At 40.6% G+C, this 21,470-nt stretch overlaps 2 protein-coding genes across 3 annotated transcripts; one reads left to right on the top strand and one right to left on the bottom strand.

Moving 5' to 3' along the window:
- Positions 1-6,798: 6,798 nt before the first annotated feature.
- LOC135106907 (putative per-hexamer repeat protein 5) lies at positions 6,799-15,170 on the bottom strand. Of its 2 annotated transcripts, XM_064016328.1 has the most exons (7): positions 15,062-15,170; positions 14,480-14,611; positions 14,265-14,385; positions 11,040-13,688; positions 10,791-10,887; positions 9,168-9,278; positions 6,799-7,745 (listed from the first exon to the last, which is right to left on the bottom strand). In XM_064016328.1, exons 1-7 carry the CDS (start codon positions 15,110-15,112, stop codon positions 7,706-7,708), a joined length of 3,201 nt encoding a protein of 1,066 aa, XP_063872398.1. In that variant the 5' UTR covers positions 15,113-15,170; the 3' UTR covers positions 6,799-7,705. The 2 variants fall into 2 exon arrangements, with proteins under 2 accessions (XP_063872398.1, XP_063872399.1); XM_064016329.1 differs by lacking the exons at positions 6,799-7,745; positions 9,168-9,278 and adding an exon at positions 9,061-9,128.
- A 1,128-nt stretch (positions 15,171-16,298) lies between these two features.
- LOC135106906 (brevican core protein-like) lies at positions 16,299-20,097 on the top strand. The gene is made up of 7 exons (XM_064016327.1): positions 16,299-16,425; positions 16,678-16,809; positions 16,904-17,024; positions 17,718-18,311; positions 19,053-19,146; positions 19,440-19,538; positions 19,852-20,097. Exons 1-7 carry the CDS (start codon positions 16,384-16,386, stop codon positions 19,889-19,891), a joined length of 1,122 nt encoding a protein of 373 aa, XP_063872397.1. The 5' UTR covers positions 16,299-16,383; the 3' UTR covers positions 19,892-20,097.
- The last annotated feature ends 1,373 nt before the right edge of the window (positions 20,098-21,470 follow it).

The raw sequence follows: 21,470 nt of genomic DNA, 5'->3' as shown, positions 1-21,470 counted from the left end.
TAAGTATATTGAAGCATATGAATTTTTATTCAAATATTTAACAGATGCTCCTGTGGATGAATTTTAGTATTTGTTTGTGTTTGTTGATTAAAAAGTGGTGAATGATGCAAACTATTCAATCACTTATGAATGCAATCATAAATAACTTTTTCTTTTCTTTTTTCTTGTAACCTTTAGTCAATCTTATGAGAAAAAAGGTACCTAATAGACAGACACCAAGTGAAAAAAAGATAGATATAGACAGGCAATTTTAAAGATATATATATATATATATATATATATATATATATATATATATATATATATATATATATATATATATATATATATATATATATATATATATATATATATATATATATATATATATATATATATAGGTATAGTATTAGATGGATAGATAAATGCAGATGAATGGATAGTTTGAGAAAGAGGCGAACAGATATACACGTGGCTGTGGTTATTACTCTTTTCAACCGGCGAGCGAACAAATCATCGTCTGACCAGGAGAAATGTTCCCTTCCACATTTTTCCCAAAACATATTCTATGAGCAAATACTGCATGCATTTTATCGAACATACAAACACACACACACGCACACCTTTGACCCAAATCTGGAAAATATATTGTCCCCTTTAGACAGCTGACACTTTTTTGCAATTAGTGAAACTCGAGGTGTCAGCGCACAATGGAAGTTTAAATAGTGCGTCTATCTATGCCATTTATCCGTCTATCTGTCTATCTGTCCATCTGTTTATATACTTATCTATACGTCTATAAATTGTGCATCTATCGATATCATTTAACCGTTCGCCTATCTATATACTTATCTTTCAGTCTGTCTATACAAACTAAGAAGCACACTCAGTTCATTCTTCAGTCATTCCACTGGTTCCTCAGTGTAAGGTTACCACTGAACCGCCTACCAGCACAGTAAACCATTCCGGAGATTCGATCAGCTCTCCTCTATTATGAACTTACCAAGACTTCCCCCAGTTTTTATTAATTTAGGAGTTTATTTTCTGCGCACAACCCAATAACCAGCATCGATCTTCAGCAAAATGAGCCGCATATTTGTGTAGAAATGGTTATAGTGAGGAGGCAATGCAGGTAACAGGTATCGATTCCGTGCAGAGAGATGTGTCAGGTAAATAAACATTAATTCAATGGTATGCATTGAGTTTACGTGTTAGGAGTCCTTTTTTTCTTTTTTTTTCGTTTGGTGCTCAGTTTCTACATCTAATACTAAAGTAAGGCATTAAAAAGGTTTGCTAATCAGAAAGATTTGTTATTGAGCTTTGTTAGTTAATCAGGTTTGTTAATCAGGTTTTTTTTTATCAAATTTCTTAATTAGAAAAATCTTATTAATTAGCTTTGTTAATCAGAAAGTTTTGTTAATCACGTTTGTTAATAAGTAAGTGTTGTTAATTAAAGTTATGTTAATTAGAAACTTTGTGAATATGAAGCTTTAACAATCAGTTTCTATATTTTCTGCAATACTAAAGTGATGCATCATAGAGCTTTGTTAATCCCAATCAGTCTTGTCTCTTTCTGACATCCAGAGAAGCATCATGATTTTCTATGAATCAAAAAAGAAAAAAAAATGAAGAAAAAAAAGTCAAGGTATTATTTCAACGTAACTATTTTTTTTTTTTCTGTATCGTAGCTCCAGCAAAATATGACAGAAAAAAAAAAAATATTATTATATCCCTAACATAAATCACGACACCTCCTCCTCTCCTATTCTCCCTGTCTGATTCATCTATCTGAACCTCTGGATTAAATATTTTTTTCCAGACATATCTAACCAAGTTTCTGTTAAAGCAATAATACCAAAGTTTTCGACACATGCCATTCCTCGTTTACGTTTAACACTGTTTGAAAACGTGAATTGAAGACTGATCGATATCCAAAATGCAAAAAAAAAACAGCTAATAACTATCTAACAACAACCCACCACTTCTCAAAGTTGCTTGGAATCGACTTTCAACAAAATAATTTATAGACACGTTCCGCTGGACTGGAAAATTGCAGGCGTCATTTAAATTACAAGGGAATAAAATAAGCAAAGGCATATTGCTTTGATATCTGTTTGCGCATGTCAAAGTTAAGCTTATCTCACCTAATTTATGCATCCATTATTGATGTTTAGTCTTTTTATCTTTCCCAGGTATATTTTCTGAGTCTTGGAAGGTAATGCTGTATCTCCATGCCCTATTTCTTCCTCATTAGTGAATTTATCTGTAGGTAATGAAATCTAATCACTGCTGAGCCGCTTCCTTAGAAACTATCTTGTGATTCATGTATGGTCCTTGATTCATTGTTCGTTATTAAGGAACTGCTGTAATGATCTTGAACTTTATAACAAAAATAACAAACCTCCACAAAAAAAAAAAAAAAACAGGGAAGCATTGCATCCAAATCTATAAAAAATTAACAGTGACTTCATAAGAAAATATCTAAGTTAAGATAAAGAATTGGAAGCATAGATAATTTCGTCATCAAAATTCATGAGAAGACAAAAGCAAAATAAAAAAAAATGAAAAAAAAAACTGAGAAGAAAACGGTTTGGGAAAAGTTTTGTATAAAGAATATCGTGATCACCTCGATAGCAATTGAATGATTAAACATTGCAAAAAAGTTCAAAGAGATTTTCCAATTTAATTACAAACTTTGAATAGAAAAACTTCACTATCAGTTATACAAATAAGCGACGTTATAAGTCCTGGTATATCATTAAACGAAATAACATGTTATTAGTGGTGCTAAAGTACCAAGAGACGAATGTAATTCACTAGATGTTTGCGAGATACAATAATAAAAGGTTTATATCTAATGATCTTCATGAGTACAGTATGAGAATTAAGCAATAATGTAATAATTCATGTGTGTGTGTGTGTGTGTGTGTGTGTGTGTGTGTGTGTGTGTGTGTGTGTGTGTGTGTGTGTGTGTGTGTGTGTGTGTGTGTGTGTAAGGTAAGACCTAGAAGGCAATGCGCAACTAACATTATATAAAGTACTGCTGCAGTTGATGATGATGGTATAACTCTTTCAGATTTCAAAAGAGATACATCAAAATTGTTCACATCCTAATAAATATAAACAGTTCCTCCATAATCAATGGCTCCATAATCAAGGCTATCAATGATCGTAATTTCCTTATCTATTCATAACTTTTTAATGCTTTTCATAACAGGGTTTTCTTTGATATCTATTTCTTGAGTCACAAAGCGCTTCTGTCCTCCGAGCCTCTAGTGACTCCCGGCGAGAACGTTCTTGTAATGACTTCCCTGGTAAGCATGCGCGTGAATACGTGACAGACCCTCATCAGGCTCACCAGGAAGTTGCAGGGGTCCTTTGAATTCCGCCCCGCATCAAATCCCGGGACGCAGTGTCATGATGACATTCGACCAGGGTTACGCCGCCAGTATCACCATAGGATTCTTTCCACCGCCAGGAGGGAAGCACTGCTGTCGACTCATAAATCCAGTTAATATAAATATTCCAAACTTTGGCTACTTAGGGAAACACAGAACCTTAATAAGGGAAGCTACAAGATGCCATCAGGTCTACATGTGCCAGTTTCTGCATTAATAACAGTTCCTAGTTAGTCATTTGTTAACCATTACCTTTACCAAGTTACCATGAATGTTGCAGACTGAGATTATGCCTGCAACACGTCCTAACGGTGTTTTCACGGCTGGTATACCATTATGAAACCACAGACTGTCGCCAAACCTTTCAAGCAGGAACCACACCACTCCTTTTACTTACGAGCCCTGCACGTGCATTATGAGCACTATGAAAACAAAATATTGCTCAACCTTTCAAAGAGGAGTCACACCACTTCGTTAAATGACAAGCCCTACACGAGGATTACCGTACGACTGAAGTCACGATCGCTACCACTCACTATTCGCCTACAAAAGTGCCCAAGGTCTCGACGCTTCGGAATCTCGCATTGACCGGCTCACCAGTCTTAATGCGACTCATCTTAAACACAGAAAGAGAAATTACTTCGCAAACTTGAGAAGGCCAGCCATCACTCTGACAGAAATTACCGGTCATTAGAAAAGTTTAGCTCGAATACTTCAAGCTAAATAGTATTCCCCGTCCTTGCGACAAAATCTTGCAGTAACTTGCATTGTATTGATTTCTAGCAGCTTTGACAACAACGACACAAATCATTTACAAATTACGGAAGGTGTTTGCGTTCTAGGTTTAACTGAATTTAACATGAAGATTTATTCAGCGCAAGGCACATTTATAATCATTGCACAAAGTTCACCCTTGCAAAATGGCTTAATTGCTCTTTTTACACACGTCTCGCAGGCACTTGAGAGAATCATTTATTTTGCTAAGGCGCAGGAAAGGCATCGTTAAGACTTCCACCAAAGTGACTCGAGTAGAGAGAGAGAGAGAGAGAGAGAGAGAGAGAGAGAGAGAGAGAGAGAGAGAGAGAGAGAGAGAGAGAGAGAGAGAGAGAGAGAGAGAAACGATGAAAAAATAAAATTCTAACAAATTTTTTTTGTGTTGAATCCATTTTTCTTGATACTTTTATGTATTTATATCTTTTGTCCACATGTATTTTTTTTTCCGTTACAAACACACACACACACACACACACACACACACACACACACACACACACACACACACACACAGAAACACGAATATTCGGAACACTGCAAACATTTCCACTTCTCTTGTTTTGGGCAATGTAAAGAACGTAATTTTTGAGGGGTTACCTTTTTTTTCCAGTTTCCGCTAATTCATCAGACGCTTCGTTCGTGCTCTCGCTCTTGTCTATGAATGAAGTTTATTTTTTTCTCTTGCTGTCTCTTTCTCTCTCTTCTTTTGGGAACACTGAGAATTGACGGTACTTTTGAGCACCCGAGATTGACTAAAGGCTCACACTCGTATATTCTGAAACGTGAAATAATTCTCAGCATTCCCTGCACACACATACACGCACAATACAATAATCGCTCATAACAGGGAACAGATCGTGTATTCTGACTATAAGCGCTCTGTTGTCCTTGCTCGCCTCATTTCACGAGCAATCACACACACACAGATACACACACACACACACACACACACACACACACACACACACACACACACACACACACACACACACACACACACACACAAAATACTTCTCACCACACAGATAAACGTAGAATACAATAATCACTCACACATAACATATAACAGATCGGGTATTCTGACTATAAGTTCTCGGCATTTCTTCCTCCATCTTCAACCTGATTTCGCGAGGGAGGGAACGGAGGTCATAGTCGCCACGCAGTCATCAGCACTGCCGGGTAGAGCCATGAGATAAATGGACGCCGACCGTGCCATAGTCGAAGGCTCCTTCCTCTCTTTGTGCCTCGTGTTCCCCTGGTTTCCTCCAGTCATTTTTGGGGATGTCACATTTTTGCCTTCACATATCTGAACCTCTCTCTCTCTCTCTCTCTCTCTCTCTCTCTCTCTCTCTCTCTCTCTCTCTCTCTCTCTCTCTCTCTCTCTCTCTCAACGAAATAATACGGGATCTCTGGGAAGTGTTGCGATCCATTAAGGACTATTTTCCCAGCCCCAATCCTTAAGCAGTGTCACAAGGTCTAGGCAGGAGCAGTGAGCATCAGGCAGTGGGCGGCGGAAACGAGAGTGTTTATCTTTGGGTGTTGCTCCGCTCATCTAATTACAATGAAATTCAGTGGCGTTTGTTTAAGATGGTCGAGGTAGAGGCAGTAGTGTACAGTTGGAGCTAAAAACTGAGTTGAAACGCGAAAGAAAAAAAAAAAATATCACGAGGGACAAAAATAAGAAAAAAAAAGGGTTTAGTTTCTGTGTAAAGTGTGGACGACAGCCTCCGCCTCCCTTTTTCGCCACAGAAGCTCCCAGGCAGTTTAGACGATCAGTGAAAATTGGAGCGTGTTGGAGGAAGTTTTCCGTTAGGCCTGGCCATCGACTGGTGGAATTCACATTATAGTTGCAGATTCACTCAATTGACGAAGTTTGTGTAGGAGGCGGCGCGTCCGAGACCGTAAGCCTGGTAACAAGGAGGAGCAGGTGCGGAGCGGGGCTGGAATGGCAGAGCAGTGTTCCTCGCGAGCAGGCACGGTAAGGATAATGAATGTCAGCAAGGGAGGTCGTTTGGGTCCTTGTAAATATGGGACGGCCGTGGCGGTATCAGGTGGGGTGAGCAGCGGGGCGCTCCGGGCCGGGGAAGCGTCCAGGAGCTGTGTGGTTGTGTCACTATTCACCTGCGCCAATTAAGCCGTGTCTATAGTTTTATTGCTGTTGGTTAATTATCTCATTCTTTCCGTGTGTCGTTTTAGCCGCCTTTTTCGCTTGCTTCAATCAGTACCTGTGCTCAAAAAGTTTCCCTCTCGGATGACTGCGTTGGCTATGCAGTTCCAGTATCCATGCAGCAAGAAATAAAGAAAGAGGAGGTCCACCATTTTGGTAACAGCTATGGACAGTCTAAACTGTGTCGCTCCGGAGTCATAAAACTCGTACGTACAGCACAGCCGTGCCGAAGACTGCACCATAGCTTTCCTAGTGCTACAACTATATTTCATTTTAACTCTTCATGCAAACTATAATCTTATTTCTAACTCAGAGAATTATCGGGTTTCAGTGGTCACTATACCACAATGGTAGGTTTCCCAGCAGGTTTCTTTTCATCTTCTATAATACAGTTGACAGAAGCGAGTCATCTTCATTTGCCTAGACTCATGTGGGACATCATCGGAAAAAAAAAAAAAGTATGTCAGGTAAAAGTCAGTAAGTGATGGCAACATTTATTCAACATCCATCTGTCTCATCGTCCTGCATTTTTTCTACCTAAGCATTTGTCATTCTGCTGATTGTTTTCTATTACATTGCTCCTTTGACCTTAGATTAAAATCCATAAACTGAAATGCGAAGTCGATGTAGATTTACAATACCATCATACCTCATATATGACAAAAAACGTTCGAAGATAGCTGTTTTATCGTAAATTTCCAACAAATCAGACACTGGAGGATATAACTATTATAAGAATTCCAACATAAGTCTCAACATGTTTTTCGAGAGTTCAATATTGGCATTACGTAGGTGCGCTATGAAAACGTTCGAAGAGAAATGTATCTTAACCACCATTCAGTCAATGTGGATGTGGTGGTGGCGAGGCAGAAATAAAACCAAGCCAGATACTCATCACTTCATTTCTAACCGCAGTTGAGGAGCTGCAGTTACGTCTTGATGTTAGTCTTCCTCTTGTTTGCTCCTGGTACATGATATTTTTATCACGTAAGAGGTACATTGGTCAAGACCTACAAAAACTTAGGAAAAAAACCCACTGAGCTGCCAGCACCGAAAGGAAAGAACCAAAAACATTATGAAAAATTGGCGATGTATCTTGAAACCTTTCAGTCCATTTTCTTACTGTCCTTTCATGGAATTTAAAAACCTCTCAATGTTGCTTGTTGCGGTTTCCATACTCTGGTCTATTCAAGATAGTTTTTCGTGTACAAATTAGGATGTTCATATCTTGATGGATGAACTTTAGAACCTTCGAATGTTGCTTCTTTGGGGTTTCCATTCCTACTGATTTTTTTTTCTTGTTGATATTAGAATGTGAAGTTCTTTGGAGTTAATTTTCTCTCGACGTTGACCAAATTTCAGGACCTCGAGTACCGCTTGAGATGGTTTATCCTCGGTACTCTGTTGGGCTCACTTCACAAGCAAATCTGACAGACGTAGTGCATGAAAATAGAGTTACCTTAGTTCATTGTGCACACACACACACACACACACACACACACACACACACACACACACACACACACACACACACACAAACATACACACACACACACACACACACACACACACACACACACACACACACACACACACACACACACTCACACACATGCGCGCGCGTTGACTCCATCTAATTCTCTCTCTCTCTATCTCTCTCTCTCTCTCTCTCTCCCTCTCTCTCTCTCTCTCTCTCTCTCTCTCTCTCTCTCTCTCTCTCTCTCTCTCTCTCTCTCTCTCTCTCATGCTCTATATTCATAAACAGAGCATTGAGCTAACATTATACCCAATTAAGTTAAGGGAAAAGTAAAAACATTCCTAACATACATATGCAATAAGTACACACCTAGACTGTTTATCAACACTTTTACTCCATACCTTCCAACTTCACACTTGCAACAGAATTCACGTGTAAAGGAACTGAGAAAATTATGCTTGTGCAGCTTAAGTCATTATCAGAGAGAGAGAGAGAGAGAGAGAGAGAGAGAGAGAGAGAGAGAGACTTGGGGGAAATGGGGGGCGCAGTGGAGTACGTCCTCTATTAAGAGGAGGACGAAAGAACAAAGGCTACTGAGGTTAATGGAGAGCAAACAGGATTAGGTCAACAGACACGTGCGTCGCAACGAGTCTAAAAGGAAAACAAAGGCTGATATTCAAGAGCTGACAATAATCACCGGAAAAAAAAAAAAAAAAAAAAAAAAAAATATATATATATATATATATATATATATATATATATATATATATATATATATATATATATATATATATATATATATATATATATATATATATATATATATATATATATATATATATATATATATATATATATATATATATATATATATACAAAATAAAAGTGGTTTAGTACAGTGTCTCATGACTGAAGTAATTTGTCTGAAAATTAAGTAACACTGAAAATAGCATTATGTAGTAAAGGTTTCTTACCTTCCTTGTTTCTTCTTACTTTAAACAGACGCGCACAAAGAAAAAATAAATAAATAAAAAATTGGAAAACACTCAGTATTGTCAGCCATGATGCAAAATAAACATGCCTTCCCTACGTCTCCTGACTAAACTAATTTGACTGAAAAATTAAGTAATATTAAAAGTAGCATCATGTGGGAGAGACTTCCTAACTTGTGTTTTCTTCTTACTTTTACAAGCACAGAAGAAAAAATTGAAAATACTCAATCTTACTACCCAGGATGTAAAATACACACGCTTTCCCTCTCTTACTTCTTGCGTGGAAATTATTAGTTCGTGAAAACCATCATTCAGTATCTTAACAATGAGCAACCGGAACACTGCAAGAAAGGGTAAGTGTAAGTTTCTGAGCTCCATACCTTCTCGAAGACCCGCAACTCTCGTCGTTCCACATGAATTCTTTCCCCTCTCGCATCTCGACGCAATTCTCGCTGTAAATTATACCGTTGTTTGGCTCGCCGTAAGCAAACCTGGGTATTACGAAATTAGTGAATAAAGAATAATCCGTAAATATTAGGCTTGTATCAATAAGTTTCATTATATTTTCTCTTCGCATGTATAATAGAGAACTTTCAAATCTTGAAGTAACTAGTAATGTGACGAACTTTTTCGAAAAGGAGATTTCGAAAGGGAGATTTCAAGAGAGTTATCCTCAAATTTTGGATGACTCTTTTGACTTTTGACTTCACACTGTTTGGGGGCTGTCACCTTCAGTAGTTCTCTCTCTCTCTCTCTCTCTCTCTCTCTCTCTCTCTCTCTCTCTCTCTCTCTCTCTCTCTCTCTCTCTCTCTCTCTCTCTCTCTTGCCCATTTTACTCGTGTTGCCACACTTAATCACAAATCACTCTGAGGTATCTTTTTTTTTCATTTTACTAGTTAGGCAATTGAAAATTTATTGTCTTAATCCTTTTCCTTTCTCGTGTTTCCTGCAGAGATTTTGCACAACCATTTTTAGTGTTGAGAAATAGTGTATATTGCAGTGAAAGGGTTAAAAAGTGAGGCACAAAACATTATTCTTAAAGTATAAAGGTGTTTTCATCAGGCACTCGCAAGCTCCTCGGATCTACGCAGTTGTCTACTCTTCCCCTCTGTGCCTAATCCTTTACGAGTTTACGCATTGGAGCAGTCACTGTGAATCCCAAGGCGAGGGAAGAGCAGAGCAGGACAGCAACCTCCTCTGGAATCTTAATGAGCAAAGGAAATTATCTAATGGGTTACACTGGTGTGCATGCTTGTATGAGTCCCAGTGAACGCTTTGTCAATACTGAAGGCAGGAATTTATTATTATACGGCAAGGAATCAGTTGATATAAAACGGAGACGCTGAAAAGAGTTGATCTTCAGTATTATTATCTAATCGATGTAATGCATGTGAACTTTACTTCATATTCGTAAACAGAGTTCTGTGCGAAGATTACATATGAAGGATGAAGACAGAGAGCGTAGGATGTTTTTGGAAAATCAATGAATCTCCTTTGCATTACGATGCTGATTTACTATCACATTGCACTCTCTTTGGAGAGACTTAGGAAAGGGCAAACATACCTGTAATTTTTTTTCGTATATCTCTTACGGCAAGAGGATAGTTCTTTAAAAGTATCTGCCGACAACTAAAACAGTAAGTAGAAAAATAGATGGGTTCAGTATTCCATTCTAATGAGATATTTCCATTTTTAAGTCTATAAAGGGGTTTTCTGAGGAGAGTCAATTGCTGATAACAAGAAAACATCAGGAGAAGAACTGAATATTACACAGGCACGTGCACAACAGTGAATGCACCTTTCAATAACATCAAATGAAACATTTCAGGAAGATTAAGGCTGCCATTGATGCAATATACTGATTGTACTTGGAGTTCAGAAAATCCTACCTTTAGATATAATGCTCAAAATATGACTTTTCTTAATGATTTGTAGAATGCACTAAACGAACCTAGCAGAACAATCTAGCAGGGGAAAAAAGAAGAAGAAAATACTTCACATACATTTGGTAGCCGAGAGCACTGCCGTCGGAATCCCAGATGAAGGTATTTTCATTCTCTCTGTCGTTGAGGCCAATCCAAGTGTCCGTGCTCAGAAGACCTACATGAAGAAGCAAATATTGAAGGCAGTGGCTAAGACGGACAAAAAAACAATCAGATATTTTATATGGATTCAGCACTATCATTCTTTCATACCTTGTTATTATTAGTCATGGGGAAAAACAACTATCAATTTTGAGTAGTATTACTTACTTTTTACGAAACTGAACTCGTTGTCGTTGGTAATGGTGACGTATTTGCTGTTCTTAGACGCGCAGTAATTCCTCCCATCCTCCCACGTACCTTCCTCAGCAGACACGTGGTAGCAGGAAATATTGAAGCTCTCAAAGCCACTGGGACACTCATACCGAAGGGTGGTGGGGCGAGGGGTGGTGGTGGTAGTGGTACGGAGGGTTGTAGTGAGAGAGGTTGTCACGGTGGAAGGTGGAGTAGTGATGTGTTGGCTCTGCCCATCGTCAGAAACAGACTCAATAGTGTCCATGTTATCAGCGCAGTCTGGAATGATGGTAGTGGTGACAGAAGAGCCTCCAGTGGCTGTGGTTGGTGTTACAGAATAACCTACAGTACCAGTGCCAGTTGGTGTCACAGTAGAGCCTCCAATGCCAGTGCCAGTTGGTGTCACACTAGAGCCTCCAGTGCCATTTGGTGTCACAGTAGAGCCTCCAGTGCCAGTGCCAGTTGGTGTCACAGTAGAGCCTCCAATGCCAGTGCCAGTTGGTGTCACAGTAGAGCCTCCAGTGCCAGTTGGTGACACAGTAGAGCCTCCAGTGCCAGTGCCACTTGGTGTCACAGTAGAGCCTACAGTGCCAGTACCAATTGGTGACACAGTAGAGCCTCCAGTGCCAGTGCCAGTTGGTGTCACAGTAGAGCCTCCAGTGCCAGTGCCAGTTGGTGTCACAGTAGAGCCTCCAGTGCCAGTGCCAGTTGGTGACACAGTAGAGCCTCCAGTGCCAATGCCACTTGGTGTCACAGTAGAGCCTACAGTGCCAGTGCCAGTTGGTGTCACAGTAGAGCCTCCAGTGCCAGTTGGTGACACAGTAGAGCCTCCAGTGCCAGTGCCACTTGGTGTCACAGTAGAGCCTACAGTGCCAGTACCAATTGGTGACACAGTAGAGCCTCCAGTGCCAGTGCCAGTTGGTGACACAGTAGAGTCTTCAGTGCCAGTGCCAGTTGGTGACACAGTAGAGCCTCCAGTGCCAGTGCCAGTTGGTGTCACATTAGAGCCTCCACTGTCAGTCCCAGTTGATGTCACAGTAGAACCACCAGTGCCTGCGGCAGTTGGTGATACAGTAGAGCCTCCAGTGCCAGTTGGTGTCACAGAAGTTCCTCCAGTGCCAGTGTCAGTTGGTGACACAGTAGAGCCTCCAGTGCCAGTTGTTGACACAGTAGAGCCTCCAGTGCCAGTTGGTGTCACAGTAGAGCCTCCAGTGCCAGTTGTTGACACAGTAGAGCCTCCAGTGCCAGTGCCAGTTGGTGTCACAATAGAGCCTCCAGTGCCAGTTGGTGTCACAGTAGAGCCTCCAGTGCCAGTTGGTGACACAGTAGAGCCTCCAGTGCCAGTTGATGTCACAGTAGAGCCACCAGTGCCAGTGCCAGTTGGTGACACAGTAGAGCCTCCAGTGCCAGTGCCAGTTGATGTCACAGTAGAGCCTCCAGTGCCAGTTGGTGACACAGTAGAGCCTCCAGTGCCAGTGCCAGTTGATGTCACAGTAGAGCCTCCAGTGCCAGTTGGTGGCACAGTAGAGCCTCCAGTGCCAGTGCCAGTTGGTGACACAGTAGAGCCTCCAGTGCCAGTGCCAGTTGGTGACACAGTAGAGCCTCCAGTGCCAGTGCCAGTTGGTGTCACAGTAGAGCCTCCAGTGTCAGTGCCAGTTGGTGACACAGTAGAGCCTCCAGTGCCAATTGGTGACACAGTAGAGCCTCCAGTGCCAGTTGGTGACACAGTAGAGCCTCCAGTGCCAGTGCCAGTTGGTGTCACAGTAGAGCCTCCAGTGCCAGTGCCAGTTGATGTCACAGTAGAGCCTCCAGTGCCAGTTGGTGACACAGTAGAGCCTCCAGTGCCAGTGCCAGTTGATGTCACAATAGAGCCTCCAGTGCCAGTTGGTGACACAGTAGAGCCTCCAGTGCCAGTGCCAGTTGATGTCACAGTAGAGCCTCCAGTGCCAGTTGGTGACACAGTAGAGCCTCCAGTGCCAGTGCCAGTTGATGTCACAGTAGAGCCTCCAGTGCCAGTTGGTGACACAGTAGAGCCTCCAGTGCCAGTTGGTGACACAGTAGAGCCTCCAGTACCAGTGCCAGTTGATGTCACAGAAGAGCCTCCAGTGCCAGTACCAGTTGGTGTCACAGTAGAGCCTCCAGTGCCAGTTGGTGTCACAGTAGAGCCTCCAGTACTAGTGCCAGTTGGTGTCACTATAGAGCCTCCAGTGCCAGTGCCAGATGGTGTCACAGAAGAGACTCCAGTGCCAGTTGGTGTCACGGTAGAGCCTCCAGTGCCAGTACCAGTTGGTGTCATAGTAGAGCCTTCAGTGCCATTTGGTGTCACAGTAGAGCCTCCAGTGCCAGTGCCAGTTGGTGTCACAGTAGAGCCTCCAGTGCCAATTGGTGACACAGTAGAGCCTCCAGTGCCAGTTGGTGTCACAGTAGAGCCTTCAGTGCCAGTTGGTGTCTCATTAGAGCTTCCAGTGCCAATCGGTGTCACAGTAAAGCCTCCAGTGCCAGTCGGTGTCACAGAAGAGCTTCCACTGACAGTGCCAGTTAGTTCAGTCCCAGGAGAGGTGATGATGAAAGGAGGCACTGAGTCACAAGCCTCAGCCTGGAGAGATGACTGTAGAGCGAGAGAGTCTGGCAGAAAAAAAAAAAATAAATAAATAAAATAAATAAATAAATAAATAAGTAAAAATGTTCATGGGTGATTTTGATCTCTCCTGAAAGTATCCTGTCTTGCAGCAGACTTTGGTGAATAACGCGCCTATACATAATGTGCTTGGTAACTTAACAATGTCCTAATGTTGTAGAAGAGTTAGTAAGTCAATTGCAGCCATTTTGTTTGCGGAAACGACTCAGACAATCCACTTTCATTGTCAATGACTGAATCTTTACATTAAGTTTCTGTTTTGCTGTACACCAGGGCTCAGACTTAAGAAAAAAGCATCATAATTGGTGGTGGCATTGCAATTCTCCTGATAATTTATTACATCCCTGGACGTTATGCAGCCTCATGACGTGCAGCAGTATCCGTATTTCTATAACCTCGGGAGTATTGCAGCAGTAATGGCGAGACTCCTGAACAACTGCTCAAAAATATTGTATGTTTCTTTTCACAATGGCCATTTAATAACAACTATTGTGCCGTTTATGTTAACGAAAATTCTCTTGTAGTATCTTTAATAATGAAGATTTTCTTAGATCCCAACTAACCTGAAATGATATTGACGAGCGAGCAAGTCACCGCGCCGTTCTTGCCATAGTCCTGCCGCACCATCAAGCCATACTCCTCCAGACGAGCTTCTCGCCTGAACACTGGTCCGGCGGCAACCGTCTGTTAGTATAATCAAGCGTACAGAGTTTTGTCAAGCAAGCCAACAGTATCATTACTTTGGGTAGCATTGATTCTTTGTTCTGGCGAAACTTACGTTCACATCAGGACACGGCGAAGAACAATGGACCGTCGGCATTCTGTCCGTGAAGTCGAGGGTCAGAGAGTCTCCGCACTCCAACACTGTCTCCTGTCGCTTAATTCCATCCACCACGCCGCCGAACACTACCTGAGGGCCGTACCACACATTCACTAAGCACTAGCAGCGGTAAACCAGAAAACTAATCACATTGTACCTAAATCAAGAGTAGGTTCTTTTTTTTTTTTTCTAACTAACATTTGGTGAACGTCCACATATATAAAATCATAAAGTGTATTTACTAACCAAGTGCTCTTTCATGGTCCACACCTATCAAAATCTTAATTCTTGCTCTCTACGTTCAACTAAAATCTGAGCACTTTTGTAATAGATGCAACGTAATATCCCACACATCTACTTACAGACACACACACACACACACACACACACACACACACACACACACACACAGGCACAGAGGCAGAGGCACAAATTTAACTTCAAACATATATCTTACACAAACGAAAGAAATCCACACCACTCATTACTCTCAAGAATCTAAAGAATTTACAAAGTTATGTTGGTATATAAAAGTGTTACCTCGCAAAGCGCCGCCAGGACGGTCAACAGCGCAAAGTGCCGCCTCTCCATCTTGACTGAACATGGAGGCGACACACTCCTCCGCACTTATATATCTGCAATACTGTCCTCCTGCGTCTACCAAGAGCCGTTTAGTGCAGTGCGTGTAAGTGGATAACTGCCTCCTTGAAAAAACGTCAATTATACCCCAACACCCTGTGCCAATATCCATCTTTCTATACAGGCTCTTACTGGTAGGTGTTTTCTGTACATTCACTTGACTAAAGCGTGCAAACACAACTACAAACACAAGTGCTCACACACACATACACACACACACACACGTAATCCCCTCCATAGATGTCATATAAAAGGCACAATCTTGTGCGACTGAATACAGTGATTGTAGAAGATTAATCTTTTTCTTAAATGTTTGGATTTCTTTACTTTGACAGTACGTGAAAACCAGTGTGATGTGCAGCAATATACACCATACACCCTGCATTCGTCACGCAATTTACAAAATGTCTTACCACAATTATTTAGAACTGTACTGTAAACAGTTTTGCTTCACGGTTCCCAATGCTGCATGAAACTGACTTCTTCTTCTTTTTTTTTTTTTACACCTTGACAGAATTTCTAACATCGATTATTTATCATAAAATTAAATCATAAAATAAATTATAGAGGATTCCTTGCTTGCGTTCCCGATATTTCCATTTTATCTTGATATGGGCTCATTTTGCTACAAATCTAATGGTGACAAACAGCATATATAAATACATTCATGTATTTATAAACACACACACACACACACACACACACACACACACACACACACACACACACACACACACACACACACATAGTGTATATAATCAAATCTGAGAAAAAAAGGCACATCAGATTCTTGCAACGTGAATTAAACCAGGTCTGACGTGGCGGTGACCTTCAGATTCATGAATGGGTTCGTTAACACCACTTAGTTTGCGTCACATGAGGAGCGCGCTCCGTGTTGGGACAGGTGTGCTGCTCTCAACACCGACACTTAGCCTCCCAAAGCATTGATGTAGGTGAGGAAGGGTGGCACTCATAAAGCTTCTGATTGTGCTTGGTAATGACATAAAATTGGATGTCTTCACAGTGAATTCCACATAGATGTATCATAGGTGTGGAAAATTGTCGTTAGTTTGCATTGGAATTACACCATTGCTGCAGCTGGCCAAATGCTACAGAGAAAAGCAAAGGGGGACTAGTAAGAAAGGCAAGCGATTGAAAAAAACGTATCTAACATGCTGGATTATATAAGAGCTTAGGCAGCGGTCCCTTACTGCACTAGAATCATGCTGAACCAACAGGTAGCAGTGGTCATCCTCTTGGCGAAGGTGAGTTACTGTACAGGACTCTGGGCCTATGACACTGTTCACTCTACCCAAAACACAAGACCACTACACTGCTCACTCATATCGACACTCCTTCTTTCACTTAATGTTGTTCTAGAAACATTTTTTATGTGCATCTGTGTAGTATAACTTGCCATGGTATATATTTCCACCTGATAAACCTAATATATAAGTCCCAAATATGGGCTATTTTATTTTATTTATTTTATTTTTTTTACTGTCACTGTCTCCTAGGTAGTGTTCGGCGGCGTGGTGGATGGGATTAAGCCACAAGAGGCAACGTTGGAGTGTGGAGACACTCTCACTCTTAACTTCACCGACAGAAGGCCGACGGTCCAGTGTTCTTCGCCGTGTCCTGATGTAAATGTAAGTTTCGCCAGGATATTGAGGCCAAAGGCAGTCAAAATAGTAAGATATCTTCGGTTGGATTATGTGAAACAACCCTTGACTATACCACCAGACGACTGCCGCCGGACCAGTGTTCAGGCGAGAGGCTCGTCTGGAGGAGTATGGCTTGATGGTGAGGCAAGAGTACGGAGAGGACGGCGTGGTGACTTGCTCGCTCGTCGATGTCATTTCAGGTGAGCTGGGTCGCAAGACAACCTCATTAATCTGACAAGAACAAAGGTGCAGGGTAACTCCGCAAAACTACAGGAATGAGTTATGTTCAAGGGCAATCAGTGTACGTTAAAATGGTTTGGGATCAGTTATCTAGTGTTCCATGGCCAATTTATTGTCGTGGAAGTGCGAATGATGAAAACACCTCATTTGCGACTGTAGTGACTGACGGCTGCCTCCAAAGAACTATTACACAAACTGGACGAAATAATATTTAATAATGATAGGACTTTCTTAGGAAAATTTATTTATACTTATACAATGATGTGTTAGAGCGTTTACTTCTGTTGACTTTTATTACTATAATAGTAGTACTCTAACTCCAACTAATGCTACTACTACTACTACTACTACTATTACTACTACTACTACGACTACTACTACTACTACTACTATTACTACCACTATTAGATCGCATGCCATTGATTACTGGGATGCCTCATGTCAAAGAAACGGTTATTATGAAGATTTAGTATACAATTCTAAGATGGCGAAACGCTCTCAACCACTTTTTCACCTTACACAACATTGGGAGTTAGTAAAGGTTCAAATATACTGAGACTCAACTTTTCCCCACTGTACACCTTGGGTTTCTCCGACTCAAAACGAGGCACCTGCAGCTTAGAATTAATGACTGACCTCTTTTTATTACCAAGATTCCGCTGAACTCCAGTCGTCCATCCAGGCTGAAATTTGTACTTCAGTGATTCCTTCCACCACCACCACCACCACCAGTCCTGGAGGCTCTGCTGTGACTGACTCAACCACCTCCAGCCCTGAAGGCCCTATTGTGATTGACTCAACAACTACTAGTCCAGAGGGTCCTACTGTGACTGGCTTAACCACCAGCAGTCAAGAGAGTCCTACTGTGACTGGCTCAACCACCACAAGTCCAGAGGGTCCTACTGTGACTGGCTCAACCAACACCAGTCCAGAGGGTCCTACTGTGACTGGCTCAACCAACACCAGTCCAGGAGGTCCTACAGGAGTAAACACTTCCTACAGCACCACCGCTGAGCTCACGTCAACAGTCACAGTAGAATCGACGACTCTGATTGAATGCGTAACCACTGCAGCCCTAGCAACTGCTGAGAATGTATGTGAACCTGGATGGTCGCTTTATGAGTCATCATGTTTCAAATTCAACAATGACAAAAAGTTTGCCTGGGTGGAAGGCCTCAGCTACTGCAATGGTTACGATGCAGACTATGCCAAGGTCACTTCGAGAGTTCAGGCCAGTTTCCTCAAAGGTAATATGCACCATGGGTTTCTTCTTTTTATTTATTTCTATGTTATTAAATTGAGTGTGGATGCCGCTCGCAAACAGATAGTAGGACATCCATGATCCAGTTTTGTCCATACAGGCTATGTAGGTATGTAATATGATTCTGAGGTTCTAAATTTTAACACAAGATAAGTGCAATTAAGTGCAATAAGTACATTATCGTCAGCTTTCTTCTTAAGGGTGATTATTACACCTGATGTTTTGTAACTATGACCTTTTGTGCACTTTTCAGAACTACTCCTAGCCTCATGTATTCATATCGAAAGTTGCTTTACATCTCATGTTTGAATCTGGTTTTCAATCTGATAAAACATTTACTTTATGTTCTTTATATCAGACATCAAGCAATTCACATCATCCTTTCAAGTTTTGACTACCATTGCGTAATCAGCCAACTCGTATTACGTAGTTATTGCACTTGAAATCAGATTAAAAGATCATTAATATCGTCACAAGCCAAATTATAAAGTACTCTCACTAATGATGTCACTGTGGCAGTTTTACAATATTTTGAATAAGGATTGACGTTTTTCTTTTTCAATAACAATTAAAATGATGAAAATAGTGATGCTGATGCTGATGCTGATGATGATGATGATGATGATGATAATAATAATAATAATAATAATAATAATAATAATAATAATAATAATAATAATAATAATAATAATAATAATAATAATAATAATAAACTTATACTTTCCAGCTCTTGCGACTGACGATACGTGGATTGGTCTGAATGACAACAACTTCGAGGGAATCTTCATATGGACGGATAGGTCGCAACCCGCATTTACTGAGTACGTCACATCTCGATAATATTTTTTATAATGAAAAGTAGTTTTCACAAGCAACAACAAACACTTTAAGTAGCTTTGTATTTCATGAAAACACCAAGTAAGTAACCGTTATGTGAGAGAAATGACTTGCTAGGTTAGGAGAAAGCTCATTGCTTAAAAAAAAAGGAAAAGCAAGACAGATTTATGGGAAATTTCCGGTACTTCTGAATTTGTGAGATATTAATACAAGACCTGGAACAAACTGAATAACTGCCTAAGGTGTGGAGTGAAACTGAGGTGATTATGTTCGGCAGGTGGAGTCAGGGAGAACCAAACGGCGACGGTGACTGCACGGAGATGAGTAAGTCAAACGACTTCTGGTGGAAAGACGCCAGTTGCGCGATCATGAAAAGGTGGGTCTCGTGGTAAGAGTGGTGAAGGTTATGGGAGTAGTGGTGGTGATGGTGTCATTGTGCTTGCTTTACAGGTCTGTCGTACCTTCGTGTATATAAACTAAAAAAAAAAAAAAAAAAAAAAAACTATATTTAAAACACGTAATGTTGTAGAATTAATCAATAGTGGGTGTAGGTGTCGCGGTGGTGGAGACATTTGTTACGAATTACACCTGTGGTTGCTAATTTCTGAATTTTGAAAGACAAAAGTATAAATGGTACAACTATGTATTTCTACTCTTGATACTAAAGTCCTAATCTGTTTGTTGTGCAGCGTGCTATGCGAAAAACCCGCTATGCAGGTGGCTGTGTAGCGCCTCCCTAAGACCCTGCACGTCCACGGCCCTCATCGGCCTCAGCCATCCCCATTTGACATCACAGGAGAAAACTTTAACATATCTAACACAACCGGCCCATCAGCACTCAATGTGAAGCATTAACAAGACTGTCACGCGAGGACTTCATCTATATCTCATTATTTCGATGTATTTCAATTGTGTGAATAAAATTGTTGATCTGAGTTGTATACTTTCAATTACAAGCACCTTCCTGTATTAAGAACAAGGTTTAGCAACCTCGTGGCAGCGAACACCTAGAAATATATGTCATGTTTGTTTTATTCTATTTGGTTTTAGGTGGTTAGTTGGTAAGTTAGTTGGTTATTCAGTTAGTTAAGTAGGTATGTAGGTTGGTAAGCAAGCATGTATTTCATTGGTTAGCTGGATTTATTTATTTATTTATCATCTGTTTATTTATTTATTTATTTTTTGTCAGCCAGGGAGAAAGTTCACTTCATAGCAAAACAACTCGACCGGTGGTAAAAGCTTATAATGAAATAAAATATGACAAAATTAATTCAAAATACGATAAAAATACAAGATAAGATAAAATGCGATAAAATACAATAATGTAATAAAATACGGTAAAATACAATAGAACTATATAAAAAAACAAAATCCTCGTCACTCCATTCGTCACAGAGCACAGGAACGCTTGTCTTCATAGCGCAGTGGTGTGATCAGGGCTGCAGCATCACGGGAGACGAGCCTAAATGGTCACCACCCGGCGCTTCTCCACACTGAACCAGGCGTGCTAGCCATTACGCCGCTAGTCCGTCATCATTTGTCGTACCAAGGAGCAAATCAACTCCGGCAACATGCACCTTACGCTAAGCACCACTACAGTCTTGGCCCCCCAAAAAAGGGAGAAAAAAAGGAGCTGCACTTAAAAACGCATTCCATAGTGAACGTGGGGAGAACTTTGCTTTACCTCAATCTAGCACCACATTGACCTACCTGACCAGCTTGCACAAGTACTAGGGTGTCTCAGGGCGTGTGGCAGACAGCTCATGTAATATCTTCCAGCCATTAATTAGATTGACAGGTGAAGCATGGCGTGTCTGGAGCCAAATGTCAATCGTGTTACTTGCCTGGACAGAGAAGAAAGGCATAGTTGTGTTTGTTATGTAGAGGTCATCTGCATGCTTCCCACTCTAATGTTATTTCTTTCACTTGTAACTCTTAGCTCCTTCATCACTAAATTACAATCATATGCATTTTATTTATTTAATATATTCATTTTACACAATATATATATATATATATATATATATATATATATATATATATATATATATATATATATATATATATATATATATATATATATATATATATATATATATATATATATATATATATATATATATATATATATATATATATATATATATATATATATATATATAAAACTCATATTACCTGTTCCCTTAAGCTACTTTTCTTGGGGTATTTTCCGGCATGAGCAAGTGACTCCTTTCCTCCCCAAAGCCCCCAAGCCTGCAGTATTTCTCCACCGCTGGACGGCTCGCCTTCTTCACACAACGCACCATCA

Source organism: Scylla paramamosain, chromosome 14 (assembly GCF_035594125.1).
Source record: "Scylla paramamosain isolate STU-SP2022 chromosome 14, ASM3559412v1, whole genome shotgun sequence".
Classification (NCBI taxonomy): Eukaryota; Metazoa; Arthropoda; class Malacostraca; order Decapoda; family Portunidae; genus Scylla; species Scylla paramamosain.
This window is presented reverse-complemented; position numbering and strand designations above follow the sequence as displayed.